General features: G+C 39.8%; 1 protein-coding gene across 1 annotated transcript; it reads right to left on the bottom strand.

Moving 5' to 3' along the window:
• Positions 1–370: 370 nt before the first annotated feature.
• LOC104480035 (opsin-5) lies at positions 371–19,103 on the bottom strand. The gene is made up of 6 exons (XM_086745294.1): positions 18,950–19,103; positions 12,031–12,150; positions 8,113–8,283; positions 4,966–5,300; positions 1,721–1,965; positions 371–434 (listed from the first exon to the last, which is right to left on the bottom strand). The coding sequence occupies exons 1-6, from the start codon at positions 19,086–19,088 to the stop codon at positions 371–373; spliced, it is 1,074 nt and encodes a 357-aa protein (XP_086601420.1). The 5' UTR covers positions 19,089–19,103.
• Between the last annotated feature and the right edge of the window lie 482 nt (positions 19,104–19,585).

Here is a 19,585-nt window from a genome sequence, read left to right as displayed (position 1 = left end):
TCTAGGGAGACTAGTTTTAGCAAACTAAAACTGGTCTTTGTGAATACTTCCCTTTGTGTGAGCGAAGATACGTCCAAAATATAAATTCTGTTAGTGTTTAAAAAAAAAAAAGTATTTTAAAGGCTCTGAAGTGAATTTTTTTTTTTTGTATACGATTGAATCCTCTTTGTTTATTCTTCCTTTGAGTACTTAAAATATCTGGGCAGCTCTAATCACAGTATTTTAGTCAGGATGTAAAGAACTACATTGTACATAGGACTAGAGAGTAAGATAAAACCATCATCATTTTAATTTATTTACAGAAAGATGAACTTGAGACACTATGATTGTTTGTCATCAAGTTTTCATTTGCTGTATGTCAAACAAGCCTTCATATTTCCAGTTGGGTTTCATTCATCGCCGTTGAGTCTCTGTGTGCAGATATGGTATACATCCTATGGGAAGGAGAAAGTACAACAATCATTTTGTTCGTAACAAGCTAACAATTAAGTTCCTAGTTCTGGGACATTTTTCCAGAACATTTTGTTCACTGCACAGGCCTACGAAAGCCAGCTTGCATTTAGCGTGAGACTAGGTGAAACCTCCTTCTTCCTCTGAAGTGATAACATGAAGGTTAAACACAAATCCAGCCTCAAAATATTCACTGAAGGCTACTTCAGATTTGTCTCCCATTTGCCTAACATTGCAGAAGGTAAAATCAAACACTTACAATACAAATAAACTCTGCACGTTCTGAAGATGAGATAAATCTGCGCGTAAGATCATAGAATAATCTGCTAAATGAAGCTGTGTAAGCTCAACATTCTCTGTGGACTATACATAAAAAAATGCTGGAATTGGTAAGGGAATAATATGAATGATGACATGAACACTCATGTCTCTAATAAGTACATAGAAGTTTTTGAAGCAAATTGCTCTAATAGAATTCTATGGATTCACAGTCACTTACATCTGGTAGGGCTTTTGTTGTCTTTTTATCAGTCTACACTGTCAGATTAACAGTGTATCCCTCATTATCTTATTGTTGTTCAATCACAAAATAAAGATACTTGTCTGGCATAAGACAGAACTAGAAGCGTTTTTCCTCCAAGCGCACAAATAGTTTTTCCAGGAAACACTGTGGTAGTCACTACAGATTTTTCCTGAGAGTTATAAATACAAAAGAGGCCTTTTTATGAGGCCTCTTTGATTCATCTTGCACTTTGATTCTTTTTTTTTCGGGGGGGGGGGGGGGGGGTGGTGATATGAGTGTTACCTACAGAGTCATTAAGGAACTATTGTGTCTCCCTGCTAATTCTATGTCTGAAAGGCATAGTATTAACAGGTTAATTATATAAGGAATTAACACAATTCTCTCCCATTTACTTCACTGGCAATGGAGGTCATCAGCACCTTCTGGATGTGACCCATATGATGACATTTCAGAAAAGGAATAGGAGGACAAGACCGATCCAAAACCCACTAAAACCAATGAGACTTTTTTTCCAGTTATATCAATGGAGTTGCAGCTGAATCTAAAAAAAAGAACCATCTCCTTGTTTCTCTTCTTACACCTAGAGTCACTTCGCAAATTGCCATGGCAAGAAAGACCCTAAATAGGTCATGATAAAAAAACAAGAAATAAGATTCAAAGAGCTGTAACTCTTGGTAGACCTTACTTTGGTACACTTTTGGAACATCGTGTACTTAAAGATATCCTACTTCTCAAAGAAGAAATTACCTTGATTTCTTTAAAGAACTCTTCTTCTGCAGTGTCTTCAGTCCACCTGACCGGCAACAGGCAAACTTACAGTCAATGACCTGGTAAATAATTGGGTTGTACATGGCTGCTGACTTTGCAAGCAAAGTTGGTACCACTGAAAACTCAACGGGAACTGAATCCGGCTGTCCAAAGGCTGACCACACAGAGACCACAGCGTAAGGGATCCAGGCAATGAGAAACCCTATGCAGATCAACATTGCCACCTTGTGAGAAGAAAAGAGAAAAGAGAGAAAGAAGTTAGTCCAGCAGAGTTAGACACTGACAGCACAGCACAGAGCTAGGCAGAATGCAAGGGAACGTGCAACAGAATGGAAAAATTTACAACATGAACAAAAGCTGTCACATATTTCTCATCTCTTTATCTAATTCCTCTTTTCTTTTCACTTGACACAGAGCAGTGAATAAGCCTGTTATCACAGACCTTTAAAAATGCTATAAGGTCAGGCTAAATATGAGGAAACTAAAAGAGATCTCAGAAAATAAGAATTCTTTGACATAAAATTTAAATTATTTAAGGAGCAGAGTCCTTTAAAAACATACAGAGTCTCTTTTTCAGGATAATACATAACAAAGAATTGTGAAACTTTTTAAAAATCTTAGCAGGATCTTTGAAATGAATGCAAGTTAAAATGGAAACATTTCTTATGGGGTTTTTCTTTGTTGTTTGTTTTTATTTTCTTGCTTATTTACAGACTTCCTTACTTCTATAGTGTCTTCCAATTAAATATTCCTCAGATTTTCAAAAAGTAACCCAGTCTCTTTTCCCATTCCAGAATAAAAGGAGCATGCACTGGGAAAGAAAAATTTAAAAAAAAAAAAAAGTGCAAATCTTCCAGATTCTGGGTCCTTTGAAATCAGAATCCAAAGTTCATAAAATCAAAGACTTTGAAGAATTTTCCAAGACTAAAGTAGGTCCTGATGGTATGTGGGGGACCCTGAGTATCTCAGTAGGTGAGTTTGTTTAGGAGGGTATATTCCTGTCTGTATCTACTATAACTCCTTCTTTTGTATCACCCAGGATGAGTCACCAAGGCAAAGCAAATTAGGAAAAGAAGAGAAGAGTTTACAACACCCTGATCTAATGCAGGGCTTCTTCCTCTCTTGTAAATTGTGCTGATGTCCCAGACAGAAGGCATCAAAACTCAGTGGAACCAAAAACCCGCCACAAGTATGGCCATTGGTAACAGAAGGAAGGAGAAGAGTTTTGCCAAGCTGGGTTTATCTTCTTCCTGCACCCCGGAGCGGGGCCTATGGCCTGTCTGTCACTGGAAAAATGCCAACCGTTTGAATCCCTTTCAAGACAAATATGGAACAAGTAGGCATAAAGTTATTCAATAAGACATGAGCTGTCAAGTCTCTTGGTATACCCACTCCAGCAGATAAAAAAATTACTACTGGGAATTTAACTGAGAGTGAGAACACTAGTACAATATCTGGTTTTCTTTCTCCTAACTAGCATGGATTTTGTACTCCATTAGAATCTGTAGATGCTTTTAAAACCAGATTTCTACCAAACATTTAGGTTGTGTTCCTGGTACATGAGAAAAGGACTTCCTTATAGCATGAGGAAACGTAGCCATAAGAATGTTTACTATAAATACTAAAGAAAAAGAGTCTGGGGCCAAAATTTGTGATTTCCATACTTTACCTGAACCAGACTGTCTGCACTCAGTCACAGCCTGATACTGCTTCAAATAACATCACGAAATAACACATCCTGAAGAACATATGCCATTACACTGCTGCCATTGACAGACTATTACTGCACCCAGACTGATAGTAGTACATGTGCACTTATTTGGAATAAGGATAATCAGCAGGATTACAAGAAAAAATCATCAGAAAGCACAAGATTTTTTAGATATTGCAAAACATTTTGAGGAGCCTTTGGTTCCACATCTTGATGGTAATATTCTTTTCAGGGAAACATCATTCTTTTACCTGTTTTTGTTGTCTGTCACTGAAGAAAGGATTCATGTGACCTAAGGATCTCAAACACAGTCTGTCTGATATAAATTGTGGTATGGAGTGAAATGGGTTATCATGGAGACGCATTTTCCATATTTTTATGTATCCCAACATTGTGTTCTCCACTGTAGATCCAAGACAGAAGGACAACTACAAGTGTTTCGATTCAGATCACACAGAAACTTTCTGTGATCCATCCAATATGGCAAAAATAAACATGCAACGTCAAATCAAAAATTGCCATTTTTCTTCAAAGGAAATGTGCTGAATAACTACAAAACTGTACTGAAGCATCCCTTTTTAGAGGCAAATACCATTTTAGCAGCTGTATTGACAGCATTGACCATACAGGTAGTCAGCTGAGAGTCTCCGATTTGTTTAGACATAATGTCACTTATTGCTGTGTATGATACAACTTTCAGTTCAACTCTCCAAAAATACAATAAAATTTGATCAGCCAAGCAAAAGATGCTGCTTTTCTCCCTCTTGGCATGGCTTACAGAGGCTGGTGAATCTTTTACAGCTAAGGAATCTGGTTTTGTTCAGTATAAGTTTTTATTTTGAGAGATTTCCTGGCACAATAACAACTATCAGCAAGGACCATGGCTGTCACCATTGCCAAACAGATAATAGATTCTATAAGAAAGGGAAAATAGGATATGGTCTAAGATAGAAAATTGATTTTATCGCTTGAGTGCATTTTTACCAGCCGCTCATGGTTGAACTTTAATGATAAATTATTTGCATAAAAACAATCGCAATGTCACAGGTGTGACTTTGGTTTATATCTTCATTAAGAGAGGAACGTAGGCTGTCTGAAAATTTTATTTCCCAGCTACAATAATCTACTTTTCATCTGTTTTCCTGTTACAATTTCTGGGCACCTCAAATGCCTTAAAATAATTCTTCACAATTGTTTCTGAAAGTAAAGGGAGTTTTATGATGGAGTGAGGAACAGGGCCACAGGGAGATGATGTGACTTGTGTAAGGTCACACAGGAAGGCTTTGGCAGAGCTTCAGACTGAATTATGATCTCAGGAACTTGAGTGCCCTAATCACAAAACTATGTTTCAACTCCTGGCTTTTCCCATCTTGTCAGTAATGGAGAAGAATGGTAAAAGAAACACTTTCAGAGCATCATACTATGACTCAGCATAGGAGAGTATGTGATTGAAGTTCCCCAAGCCTGCTTTTATGACCCGGCAAAGCAAACAGAGTTAAATCTTCCTACCTACCTTGGTCAGCTTCATTTCAAGTATGTGGCTGTTCTGAATCCTGGTATCATAGTGAGCAACCTCTTTGGTGGATGACTTGACTTTTAAAATGATTTTGACGTAGGAAAACACAATGACGGCAGTTGGGAACAGGAGGCAAAAGAAAAGAATACTCAAAATAAAAGCCTGTCCAGCCACGGAAGCCTGCGCCAGCCACCAGTCCAGAGTGCAGGAGGTCCCAAACGGCTCGGGGGCATAGCTTCCCACACCAGCAAAAGGCACTGTAGCCCAGAACATAGCATAGGCCCAGATTATTGCCAGACAGATAAACGCGTGATGTCTCTTAAGCCAGGTACCTGAAAGATAATTCAAGAGTTACAACCTCAGGTCCATATATATTTGGCATACCTGAACTTGTCATTCTACACATGTAGCAGGAGTTTGCTTGGCTGTTTGACAACTGCTGTAGGGTTTATCTCACCTTCTGACAGCTATCTATAGTGACCCAGAGCTAGTCACCCCAGCTCACATCATACCTCATGAAAAGAAACACACACTCATAGAGAGTGCTCCACCCGATGTTACTTCAGATCTCTACTTCAGGCTGTGATGATCTGCAGCCTAGAAGAGCCCATACAAAAGCAATCCAAACAGCCAGCTCAGCAATGATCGTGGGAATCTTGTCTAGTAATTTGGAAAATTGCTTTTTGGTCTGTAAAGGCATATTCACAGTGTGTGGTCAGATGAGATGGAGGTCCGACCCACATGAAGGACTAAGTGTTTAATTCAGCCTTTCATGGTTCAGTATGAAGGCTCACTAGCCGCAGCTGTATGATGTAACTTACATTATTTCCTCTTCCTCCTGTAGTATGTTAAGTCTGATCTCAAGACACTTCTCAACATAAATCATTAACTCAAGTGACTGAAAGACAAGGATTTACAGAGAAAATAACGTATCCAAGATTTATTTTTAGCTTGTCATTCTTTTCCAGTACAGTAAATCATCATGTGCATATGTTCAGAAGTATTTGTAATTGGTGTTTTCGTGTATCCTTGTCCATTTGTTTTATTAAATGCTAACAGCATGCCTGGAGCTGTGGAATGGAATATTGTCTCTCTGCTCATTTTGAATATAACCCTATGTCAGCTATAAAAACCTTCAGCTTACAAGCTTTCCATCATCACCTATGTTCAGCATGTTGGATTCAGATACGACTAACAATTTAAAACCTATGATTTATGCAGAAACTCGAACTATGGTATTTTAACAGCCCCTTCCACCTTGGAAGCTCTAATCTGTTTTCAGTCCCCTTCCATTGGCATTGAGGAGCTTTCTTCAAGGCTTGAGAATGACATAAAACAAAATCAAAGCAAATCAAATTACTATAATTCAGATGTGACTGGTGCCCCTTCCCCAGCTGATTTTACCTTTCCAGGTCACTGGAAGGAAAATGAATACCAACTGTCAAGTGACGAATTTTAGCAAAATGGCTGAGAGACAGGACAACAGTTTGTTGCATTCAGGTGTGGAAAAACTAGAGCAACAATAGCATGAGGACTTACATATCGGCATTATTTTCACAGCTGTTGTCAAACCACAGCAATCAATTACCAAAACAAAACAAAACAAAGTAAAAACAATCAGTTGCTGCTTTTGGAGCAAAACGAAGGTGTAGGTATATAGTCAGGTGCTCCAGGTTCCTGATTGATTTAAGCCATGGGACTTGCTTTCAGAAATTGTAAAAACAGCTTCCAGGGAGCACTTCCTATGACAAGGGTCTTCCTATTCCTGTTCCTAGAGAAGTAGATCATGGAGTAGCCCTTCATGTGGGATACTCTGCTGGAACCAGGCACCTTCACATGGAAGAATGATGTAGGAAAGATCAGGCTCTTAATCCTAGGCGTCAGGAACACAAACCAGACCAGAAGTCCTTATATGAAAAATGGCTAAGTTAAGCACCTACACTGAACATGCTAAATATGTTTGTTGCCCTCCATCATTTTGTATGGACAACCATGGCCAGATAGCTCTTGAGAAAAAAAGGATTTGAGGTGTTCTGTGTCTCTTGAAATAAGATGTTGTAGTAAATACCAGAGCTCACAACATTAATGCAGCTGGCCATGAAATGTTTGCTTTGATTCGTCAAGTCTGAAAATTGTCTACGATTTGAGTTGCCACTGAATTATTTTGATAAGACATTTATAGAAAGAAATGAAATCCTGCTTTATGTGAATGGTGTATTTAAAACTCAACTAAGGTGACTTTCCCTGCATTCACGTTTCAGGGAAAAGTATGGACATACCAGGATTTATGACAGCAGATCTTAGTACAGTATCACAGCTTTTAATTGACAGCACACTCAGCTATTGGACAGATCAGTCTACCTACACTTCCTAGCTGCAAAAATTTCCTGTAACTTAACATTACACGGTTGATATCATATGTGATTATAATGAGATCAGTTATACATCCCTGAAGTCACATGGGCAAGGTATTTCTTATATGTAAAGTCACGCTGAGTATTCCCAGTATTTTGTAGAGGAGTAAGTCCCTTCCAATGTAAGAAAAATGTCTTTTCTAAACTGTGACAGCATCTTCTAACTGGAAAGAACGAAGCATATAATTCTTCATATTCAAGAGAGATAAGATATTGATGGATATGGCGATAATATCTTTCATTGCTAAATTCATTTCATCCTCTCAGGCTCCACCTCCATATTAGAGAGACAATACCACATTTATTATGATCTATTGCACATTCAGTGCAATAAATAGTGTTTTAAATAGCTTGCCACATATCTTAAAGGAATTTAGGCATCTAATAAGGAATAATCTTTTGTGTTGGCCATAAGACCTTGCAAAGATGCGCAATATTGAATCTGTTAATGTCAATAGGTCTTGATATATACAAAGTGATTTACCTGTGAGTGATTACTAAAATACATGGCTTAAGCAGACAGCAGACAGCAAACAGTGAAGGCGTTATCTCCAGCAATACAAATTTAGCTGGGATTACTTGGTTCATACAAATATGTTCCTCTTATCTGTCTATTTCCCTCTATATTTAACAAAAGCATTCTGAAGAGCTTAAGCATTATTCCAGTCTAGAAAACTATATCACTTACTTAATAGAGCTTTTCTATAATCAATATAGTTCTCTTTCTTACCGTAAGACAAGTGGCAGATTTTCAGGTATCTATCCAGGCTGACAGCTGTCATGGTAATAAGGCTCCCACAGCCGAAGAAAAAACCAGCCCATCCATACCAGCGGCAGCCCATCCATCCAAACACCCAGCGATGAGAAAAGAAGGAAATGATACTAAAGGGTTTTCCTACAACTTCAAAAGGAGAAAGGAACATCAGTTGACTGATAAAATCCATCACTGGTAAAACCATCCTTTTTCGGAAAAGCAAATCCTCCACTTCACCCAAAGCTAATACCAGTAAAAATGCTCTGTGAAGTGGAGAGAGGGCTTCAGGTACAACAAATGTGATGGCTTGCATGCCCTCCATCCACAGCACTTAGCCTAAGACAGCTATAGCTAGACTCTGTAGCATCTACGCTGTGGTAGGATGAGCTAAGTCTGCAGTATGGCTAGAAACAAGAGCTCTACTGCAAACCACATGAACCAGAAGGAAACCCATACTCTGGTACTGAGCCTCTGCAAGCTTGCAAGCTCGCAAGCTCTTTCCATTATGAAAACTTCGGAGTATGTGTTAAGTCCACATGCAAGCACACGTCACTATGTAGACGGTACAGATGATGGGTGAGTCTGGGCTTGAAACAGGCACAGATCTAGATAGGCTACATCCCTATAATCAAGTGTCTTCAGACACAGGATTAAGAAATTTGCCTTCAAAGAGGACTTCTGCAAACCTACCAAGCCCCAACAGTAGGACGCATACGGTGGCCAAGTGTTAGGTTAGAAAGGAAGATGGTGCTATGGTCACAGCATGGATTTGAGCTGCAGAAGTGGTTTCAGCTCCTGTCCGTACCACGCTCTTCCTTGGTGACTCTCATCAAGTCACCTGACCACAGATATGAAAAAGTTTTACGCATTCCTGAACAGAAGGGAAATATCTAACTATTTTGAAGACACTGTTCTAGTGGCACCTTAGCTCATTTCTCTGTTTCCAGAAGTGAGGGGTGTGTTATGGAAGAAGTGAAGTTAGGTCATGTCTGTTAAAACAGATTAACTTTATTAATATTCTTTGAAAGCACCATGAAAATGAGAACGTTTGGAAATTGTAATTTTCTAGTTGGAATCTTCGCTTCCTGATTTTGTTGGGGTTTTTTTGGTCTCAAACTGCACAAACAAAAAGAATCAGCTTTAACAGAACAGAAAACTCAAAAATTTACAATCTAGGAACATCAGCATGGTTTTCTGAATCCTTAATTTCTGTTTACCAGACCAACCTGAAATGCTCCAAGGTCTGAACAGTTCAACTGCAACATTCAAACAACATTAAATATTTAACTCCACCTTCCTGAGATTGTATTCCTTCCTGCACAGGAGTTGCCAGAGCACCTCAAGGAGTTGAAAGCATCTCAGCTGCCCTGCGCTAATTCCCTGGCTGAATCACACTCTCTGTAATGCCATGGCAGCTCAGTGAATTGGTTTACAAAGAAGCAAAGTAGTCTTGCAAACTATAATTCCCACAAACTAACCTATTTGTAGAAGTCAAGACAAAAGTCTCTATTTTGTTGAAGTGATCTGTAGAAAAATATTTTTGATTGTTCCCTAAAATATCCCATTTCAAATCAACTGATGTGAAACTGAACATTGTTTTCATTCTTAAGAGAAAATTAAATCATTTCTACCAAAACAAAATATTCCAGAAAATGGCCTTTGCTCCATCTTCTATGCCAAAAGCATAGAAGACTTATTTTTAAACAAGGTATTTTGATATCCTTTTCCTTTAGCCTAAGCCTGTAAGGAAAATTCTGAGCCTGAGCCTGAAGGTTGTGCTCAGGTCAATATGCTACGTGCTTTTCTCTTAGCAGAATAAATTTACTTTAATTTTTCAAGCAAAAACTGACCCCAGTTATTAAAGTTTCAAGAAAGACATGAAATATGGCAAGGTCTAGGATATATGCTAGAGTCAGTAACTTCACTCACGTAAATAATTACCAGCTCTAAAGGCCAACACGTTTATGTGCACAAAATCAAATTTGCCTTCAGCAGCACAGGACTCTGAGCACAGTATCAGTGCAAAATGAGTCTGATGCAGCTTTGAACAAGTGGCTGGTGCCACCCTGTGGAAATCTGCAGGAAGCAGGGCCTGGCAGAACTGGGGTTCTTTAACAAGATGCCGAGACAACTGCATGAAATACGAAGATTTTGGAAAAAGTTCCATCTTCACTCCAACCGGTGCAGCAGACAGAACACATCACATTTTTGAGTCAACATCATCCATTACCAAAAAAAAAAAAAAATAAAAATAAATAAAGAGAAGGGAGAAAAAGCATGCATGGCTGTGCCAATCAATCACGATTCTTTTTAATTACAAAACTTAAACACACAGACACACACAGATAGATTGAGATCCTCATGGAAGACAAGGTGACCAAGTGGTATGCTGGTGACAGATCTTAACAGAGAAATTAGCAGCCCTCGTGCTAAGAGGGCTCCCGAACAAGCTGGAGTTTGTACGGTTAGGACATACAGCTTATAGGAGGTATACAGCTAGGAGGTATCTGTTTACATTCTAAATACATGGCTATGGAAACTCTCCTGAAATACTCTGTCTCATTGGAGTGACTCTCATTGGAGTCAGATAAAAGCCTTATAAATAAAAGCATCACAGAAGAGGCAAAACCTGGTCTTTATTTTTTTCTTCACTGCTGCAAGATGGAAATGGTGTCTCCACGGCAGATATGCCAACAAAATCATTGGCATTTCTTTGTGTGGTAGCAGAGCAGACATGCTTATACTAATGCCTTTTTCCTGCTGAATTCATAAGTATCTCCTTCAGAAAACCACGTTTACTGATCACTAAGAGGTATCAAAATTACTGGAAGTTGAGGGGTGAGCAGCTGCTTGGCCTTGTGCAGTGAGACCATAATGAGCTTTGGTTCTGGGAGGCTGGGAGCTATCATTCTCTGTTGTTTAGTGCTATTTTAGGCATTTGGATGAGAGTAGAAGCATTAAGCAGAGATGAGGACAGGAAAAGGCTGTGCTGGAGCTGGGGGCAAGGGTCCCAGTGTGTGCAACACATAGGGGACAGATGGCTTTGGGAGCATGGGAACATTCTCTCATTTATATTGCACTGGGGAGATCCCATGGCCAGCTGGGTCACATCAAGCCTTTTTATCCATTGGACTGTCTACCATCCAAAATATCCTTTCCAAAGGATGTCCAGTCCTTTCTCTACATTTGCAAGTAGCTGTAAGCAGCTAAATGAGTCTTATGTCAAGAGCCAAAGGAATGATCTCTGAAGGTTTTTGACTCTGCAACTTCATGTAAACCTTTCCAAAACTCCCGCCTCTCATGTCAGGGCATCCAGGCTGTGGGGTTGAAATAAAAATCCCTTCCAATTGGCTGATGTTGCTCTTACTCTATAGATTTACACAAATGCTTATTTTCCTGACCCAGAAATAAAAGCGCATATTCACTAGAGAGTAAATTATTAGCTTTGATAGGCTGATGGCCACTGGCATTTTCCAGTTCTTTCCCCTCTTGCCCCTCTCCAGTCATATTTGGCTAAATACGTATTTTTGAGGTACCTGGATCCCTCCTATCGCAGCTTACAGCAAGAAAATATTATTTTCTTCAACCATAGTACCAAGCTGTTTTGTGCCAGGATACGCATGGGAGCTGTCTTTGAAAGTCTTCCCAGCGTAAGGGTGAATAGGAGTTTTGACTGATTGATAAATTCAACTCTATTTTTTACCTTTGTTCTTTTCATTTCTTTCCATCAAGTTGTTCAGGAATGTTATTTTCTATCCTTCTCTCTTACTTATTTGCAAATAATAAAGCAAAAGGCATTTTGGGCTCCACTTGACTTCCAGAGGACTGTCTCTTGCTGCTGCCAGAAAGAATGGTGGGATAGTAAAAATGAGTGAAAATAAGATATGAAGTTACCTGAAATGCCCAGATCACATACTGCTAAATTAACAGTCATTATCTCAGCAGGTCTCAACTTCTTTTTTCGCTTTGATGACATATAAATAACATATCCATTTCCCAGAGTTGAAAGAATCCCTATAAAAATTAAAATAAAAATTAAAAAATCAAGTTAGAATTCTCCTCAAAATCAGAAATATTCCATCTTCCTTGTGAAATTCCCGAATGTTTTCAGCCTGAACCTGTGGTCTCAAGGCTAAACATCTTACTCTGCAGATATCTCCCTCCCATGACAAATGCTATTTTGCCCTCTGCAGCAGGGCAATGCTTTCACTACCTGAGCACGCACAGTTATCAACTGAATGCATGCAATAGAAATTCCATAATTCCTCTGTTCTTACCAACCTCTTTTGTCTCACAAACATTTGTACAAGCACAAGAAGGAAATTCATTTCTCTATAGTCACAAGGACCTCCATCTGTGACCAACCTTAATTTTATTAAATCTAATCAGAGATTGAGGGATACATTTCTAAAACAATTTAAGTATTGATATTAATATCACATCTTAAATTTACAATAAAAATATTTCTATTACAATAAGAAAAATTATAAAATGTCTGATTTAACTTCCATCTGGAACACAATGCCTGAGGAAGGATTCTGTACCTTTGAACACCACATAATTTTCATCAGAGTCTGCTGGGAGGCCAGATCTCAGGAATTAAAGCTCAGGAATTAAATGGGTGTTTCCTCTGGTCCATCAATAGAATGATGCCCTTGCAAGGGTGCCATGTTCTCACAAAAGCAAGAAACCCAACCTGCGGTCATCCACGAGGCAGAGAGAAAAATGGTTCCCAGAGGCTAATACCAGACTGTTTCTCAAGAAATATGAGTAAGTGTGGAAATGAAAGTTTACCAAACTCAGGACAAAAATACTTTGATTTTGAATTTTTCAGTAATAAGTGCAACAATTTTCTGATTGGAAACACTTCTTATTTTTATACAGACAGTATTGGTTTCTATATTATTTTAAAAAATAAACAGGACAGAAGCCACCTTATCATTTAATCTTAGGTTTTCTCAGTAAATTTGATTTATTCTTGGTGAATGAAGTTTAAAAAACATCCTATTCTTATGGCTCTGAAAATTTAATATGAATTTTAAGTAGATACAGGTATTCATTTGAATTATTTTCTTGCCTGCAGCTAAGTGAATGAATCTCAGTATTGCCAAGCATTTTTCACATATCTTAATTCTTTTCTCTCTAGTGATATTTAGGGTATTTAGAGTGCCAGCATCCAGTTTGAAACACCTTTCGAAAGCAATTGACGTTTTTCTGCATCTTTTTCAGCTGGTCAGTAGTCCAGAGAAATGTCTTCATCAGACAAGCCTCAGAAGCTACGGCTCGTTATTAATAGCAATGTGTCAGAGAGCCCTAGCTCACTGACCTCCCGGTCCTACAACTGGAAGGCTTTCAGTGATAATTTAAGTTGCCTTTTCTCTATACTTCTGTGTTGGTTTTGTTTAGTGAGGGGGGGGGCTACAGTGGTAGCTTCTGTAAGAAGCTGCTAGAAGTTTCCCCTTCGTTCAGTGGACTTGGCCAGGCCTAGAGCGACCGGCTGCTGGCCAAGGCTGAGCCAATTGGTAGCAGAATGTTCCATGATAACGCCTCTGCGATAAGGTACTTAAGAAGGGGGAAACAGAAAGAAAAAAAAAAAAAAGAGGTGTGAAGAAGCTGGAGGAGGGGCAGAGACGTGGAGGCGCGAGCCTTTTCAGCCTTGCAGGCCTCACCCTCTGGCCTCTCACCAGGTGGCCGACTGGGCCCAACTCGGCCTGGCCTGGCTGCAAGAAGTGGAGAGGAGATGAGATGTGAAGAGAACCTGAAAGGCGTCTGCCTGCCGGTTGTGAAGAATTTTTCTGGTGAGAGGAACAGCTGCAGAGGCCAAGGTCAGTGAAGAAGGAGGGGGAGGAGTAATGCGGCTCCTGGCCATAATTACCCTGCAGCCCGTGGTGGAGCCCATGGTGAAGCAGGTTGTCCCCCTGCAGCCCATGGAGGTCCATGGAGGAGCAGAGATCCACCTGCAGCCCATGGAGGACCCCACGATCGGGCAGGTGAATGCCTGAAGGAGGCTGTGGCCTGTGGAGGGTCCGCTGGGGCAGCCATTCCACAGGGACTGTACCCTGTGGAAGAGATGACCCACACCGGAGCAGTTTCACAAAGGACTGTGGCCCGTGGGAGGGACCCCACGAAGGAGTAGGGGAGGAATGTGAGGAGTTCTTCCCCTGACAATGAAGCAGCGGCATGAAACACCATGTGATGAACTGACCGCGACCCCCATTCCCTCTTCCCCCCTGTGCCGCTCGGGGTGGGAGGAGATGGTAGAGATAATATTAAGCTCGGGAAGAGGGAGGGGTGGGGGGAAGTTATCTTGTTCTCTTTCTTATTATCCTGCTTTGATTTTAGTAATAAACAAATAGTCTTCCCCAACTCAAGCCTGTTTTGCCCATAACAGTAACTTTGATGATCTCTCCTTGTCCTTATTTCAAACCTCGAGCTTTTTTTGTTGCATTATCTCTTCCCCATTCCCTCAGAGGGTGGAGGAGAAAGAGAGAGACTGTGTATCTTGGTCCTGAGTGGGGCTAAACTAGGAAAACTTAGATCTGACAATTGCTTGTCTGAATTCTTTTTTAACTCCTTCGTGATAGAAACTTTATAATCTCCTTAGATGAGCCATATAATGCTTCCTTTTTCCTACTATTGAAAAGATTTTCCTTACAGCCAGCCGAAGGCCTCACTGATGCAGGCTCCCAGTTCTGATAGACACTGGCAGGCTGTGCGCCTGGGCAGAGATTAGAGTTAGAAAAAGGTGAAAAAAAGACTCTTCAGGTATAAAATACGGGCTCTTTTCCATGAGCAAACAGTTCAGGGCACCACTGTCCATGGCACTGTAACGCTATTATGTATATACACAGAAAGAGCCAAGGATGTGATTAAAAAGTGCCATCTACAGAGAAAGAGCCTGGCTTAGATAAGCAACCTGCAGCGAAAGGTGGAAGTGTATAAAAGTAACAATCTGAACAAATAAGACTCCTTTTCTCCAATCTAACATCAGTACTAAATCATCAGGGAAAAAAAAAAAAGATAGTTCAGGATTTTGTTCTCAATTAAGCTGTTTCATACGTGCAACAACAGTTTGCAAATCAATAGTTACTTGCAACAGACTTTCAAAGGAGCTGACAACCAGCGGGTGTCCGCTCAGTAGTTAGTCACCCTACCCAGCAGTGCAGTAAATCAATCAAGTGAGTGATGAAAAAGTTATTGGGAGGAGTGACAAAGTAAAAATAACTGTGTGTACTGTTTGATTTTTTTTTTTCCACGGAAATGAACTGGTTAGGACAAAAGATCACACATTCACAGAGAATTTGTCACAGATTGATCAAGACCACTGATTTTCTTCAAAGACATAAAAAAAAAAAAGAAGTATTTTTATATTTTCAAACTACCATACTTCACTTATACAACCAGTCTGACCCTAAAAGCTCTGCCAAGTTTCCTGGTAGGATCCCAGCCTTGTTCCTTCACTGTGCAGCTTCTTCCCCTTTTCGAAATAAATTTTAAACTCACTTGCACTTTACATACTTCAAGCACAAAAAGATGCTGAATAGCAATTCCCACCTCCTGGCTTCCCACCTTTCCACAGCCAGTCCCTCTCTCTGCTACCAGGATGTCCACACAGGACATCCTCAAAGAGGGGCCACTATTTCTTGGACTTGATCTGTGAAGGAACAGGGGGCACGGCTCAGTGGCAGAAGGTGACAATGGACAAGTTCAGCTTGAGCCACAAGTTACAATAAAAAAGCGTAGACATACCCTCACTGGGTGTGGGAGCTGAATGCTCCAGCTGGGTTTTCCATCTTCTCCAGATTACACAGTTCACAATCTGCAATACCACAAAGTTACCACAAGGCACAACTGTGCCCAAGAGCTATGTAAGCACACACTTTTTGCTTACTGTTTTGGATACTTGGGATCTGAGATTAACTATAAAGCTTCCGATTACAGCAAATTTGCAGCCTTAGCAAGCCTGCTGTGTGGAGTTTGATGTCAGTTAATAGTTTCACAGAGCTAGGGCTCCTTCTCCACCACCTTAAGATTCACTGTCTACTGCCAAAAATCTCTGCATGGCAGTGCTTCTTGTCCTAAGAGAAATGTGGATGCTTTGAATTGTCAGAAATTAGCTTAGTGGAAAAGCAAATTTAAGATTATTTTTGTTAATAGAAAGTAAAAATCAAGAGATTTACCTGGGAACAAAAAAGATTAAATTTCTTCTAACTTCTTTTATTTTTGCAGGCCCAAGATATTGTGAAAATGTTGCTATCCTCCTAAACATGAATGGGTAATAAAATATGCATCAGCACATCAACAGGAGCTAACAGTGGCATCTGCAAGGCCATAAGCTAACCTGGGCTTGTAAGGTACAACTCACATAAGAAGCATTAGCTCAAGTAAAGCTTGGGTTTGTTTTTTTTTTTGTAAAATAATGTGTTTAAAGATCACTTCACCCTATCCATTCACAAGCACAGAAGATGACCTGACATTGCTCTTTCCACTAATTGTTTAACTCCCTCTCTCAGTGGCTGAGCTCTGAGGTGCGGTAAAAAGCATAACACTCTCCTTCTTCACACAAACCCCTGCAAAAGCAGCATTTCTGTACTTCTCTTGGCCCCTGGCAAAGTGTTATCCATTACTGTAGTGCACACAGTGTCTAAAACACTGCTGTCTTGGTCTAGAAAACGTCAAACCAGTCACTGTTGCTGAAATGGCTGAGGGCACGACTGAGCAGTAGCTAAGAAATGACTGCTTGAAATCTTTATGATAATTGCTAAAAGGAGTAAAAAAATATCTGTGCAAGATACCAGCAGTCTCTTATGCTAGATGCAAGTCCAAGGAAAATGCAAATATCGCATTTACATGTGTATGTGAAAAGCATACTTGGCTCTAAAGAAAACTGCTACTGGAGTGTGTAATGACCACAATGGTAAAGTAACTAACCAAGCAAAATGCAATGCAAAACAAACACATGAAAAAATAAGTTAAACCCAGAGTAAAATGCAGGGTATGATTTCTAGAGCTACACATCTATACAGAAGAGCTATGGCTTGGACTTCCCTGGCTTGGGCCACTGGGCACAATGAATCCACCACAAGCTGTTTGATATCCAGTCCACAACACCGGGAAGCTGGGAATCTTACTGATAAGTCCAATATCAAAATGATTATTAGCTCTTTTTAAACTATAATTTCAGTCTCCTCACACTGCTTGTGTAAGTCTGTGCCCATATGGTAGATTTTGTTTTTTCACTGGAAATTCATTGTTTCTGTTTCTTGCCTTAATTAGATTCTATCTGTTCAAGATGTTTCACACCTGGCACGTTATTTATTTGGAACTAGATAGTTCCAAAACTATAGAACTAAGTACAGCCAATATAACAAGCCAACACACTGTACATTGGAAGGATTCATTTCAGCTACTCAGACATATTTCCTGGGATTAAAGCTACATTTGCTTAACTGAGAAAAAAAAAGATTCAAGGAAGGCTGTTTTGGACAGTTTAGTGAAGACATCTGTTTGCATAGTAGCAGAAAAAATATATATCTGTGAAAACCTAGCGTACATACGAAATGCCACGTGAACAACAAGAACAGCACAGAGATACAGCTTCACCTGCTGTCTCTACTGCTCTGAACTTTAATAACGACAAAAGCAGAAGACAAATGAGAAATAAGCATTACTCAAGTCTTTGTGAGACCTTCACTGCAGAAAGATTAGATTACTTGGATGAGTCAAGGGAAAGGCAATAAGAGAGAGTAGGAAGGGGGGATGCAAAATTGTGAATAAGAAACATGAAAGCAGGACTGAAAGATCTTTGTATTTTGTGCAGAACTGATAGAACAAGAGAATTAATCAAAACTGAAATAAATATCGAGGAATAGACTATATACCCTGTATACAGTCTGGTGTTCAGCTGTCTGACACCCGGAGCCCAGTTTGGAGACCTTGGCTCAGCTTTACTGAGAAAACAGCTGTTGAGCTGTGAGAAGCTGCATAAACTAAACTCATAAAACATAAGGAAACCTAAAGCATAGAAAGAAGTGTAAGTGTTGTGGCAAGTATTGACGCAAAAAAAAATATAACCCTGCCCATCTCCATAAAGCAAAGAAGGTAAATCATCAAGAAGAAGGACCAGTTGATCCCTAGAAGCCATAGAGCCCAGTATTTCCCAGCTGAAAGACAACTCCTTGGCACATGAATACTTAATGTAGAAATCAGTCCCAGCTATCATCTTTGTGCACTAACCAATAAATAATTGCATTTATTCTGCTTGCAAAGTCATTTTGCACACAGTAAAAGACTCCAAAACAAAAGGGAGGGGATGGTGTTAGGCAGAAAATGTTGTTCAGTGTGATATGTAACAGAGAACAGCTGATGCTGGGAGCTGAGAAAGATTAAAATGATCATGTTCCAAAGATGTTCTCTTTGCTGCGAAGGCACATGAGGGAGGCTTTGAAAACAGGCCATAAAAACAAACATGGTGTAAGGGCAAGAGCCAGTTCTGGTCAGGAATGGTTAAACTGCAAGATGGTAACCTATCAGTAGATTTAAAAAAAAGATTATTTCTTCACTTTTTGCTGGAAGGTCTACAGCTAGTCACTTTTGGCTACCTGGAGGAGCACTGTCTGTTGACACTAACTGTTGGCACTGTTAACACCGTATTTCTAACACCTTCTCTCCTCTCCCTCCTAGATTTTAATTTCTAGTATGAAGAAGTACGTAATTACACATCTAATGCACAGCAGTTTCTGCCTCCTTTGTGAGTGCCTGCAAGGATGCAATGACATAGTCATATTTCAAAGACGAATTACAAAATCATTACCAATTACGGTCAAATAAAACCCAGCTACAATGTCAGCTTCTCTAGAAAGCTTTGATGCAAAGGGGTCTTCCTTCTGGAGATAGTGTGGGAGGTAGTCTTCCTGGGATGAAGTGTTGTGATCTGATGCCATCCCATTCATGTCCAGTTCAGCGTCTGAAAAACAAATAAACAGAGTTTGCAATAGATCATATCTGCCACCAGAAAATGCAAAGATATTTTTGTTCATAAACAAGATGCATCCTTCTCTCTTCATTTCTGCTCTACCAGCTCCCAGGGCATCTCAGGCTCCAATTCAAAATTGCATAAAGTATCCTTCCCTGATTTATTTCATGACTTACTCTATCCAAGAATGTCATTATTCACATGGCACTTATCACAGTAATCCATCTGAGCAGTATCTAGAGTATACCAGAGTGTTGCAGCATTCAAGCCAGGGCTTCTGAAGTGCCTTCCCTGAATATCTTAAGGAGCTTCACGTTTCCAGTTGAGTGGAAGAGGGACCTGAGATTGAGAATACAGAAAAACCAAGCAGGGCAATTGTTTGTGTCTGAATAGGTTCATTGCTCAATGTGTTTAACACATACTGAACTTGCTGTCTTTATCTATACGCACTGTTCTTGTAATCCCAAGAAACTG

Source organism: Chlamydotis macqueenii, chromosome 3 (assembly GCF_036417535.1).
Source record: "Chlamydotis macqueenii isolate bChlMac1 chromosome 3, bChlMac1.mat, whole genome shotgun sequence".
NCBI classification, from domain to species: Eukaryota; Metazoa; Chordata; class Aves; order Otidiformes; family Otididae; genus Chlamydotis; species Chlamydotis macqueenii.
Note: the sequence above shows the minus strand (reverse complement) of the source record. Positions and strands in the feature narration are given on the sequence as shown.

Excerpts from the sequence above, each read along its gene's own strand:
- LOC104480035 (XM_086745294.1), bottom strand. The coding sequence starts at position 19,088 with ATGAATGGGATGGCATCAGATCACAACACTTCATCCCAGGAAGACTAC. Across the intron at positions 12,151-18,949 it reads GTTTTATTTGACCGTAATTG|GGATTCTTTCAACTCTGGGA; the intron begins GTAATGATTTTG and ends TAATTTTTATAG. Across the intron at positions 1,966-4,965 it reads TTGAAATGAAGCTGACCAAG|GTGGCAATGTTGATCTGCAT; the intron begins GTAGGTAGGAAG and ends TCTTCTCACAAG.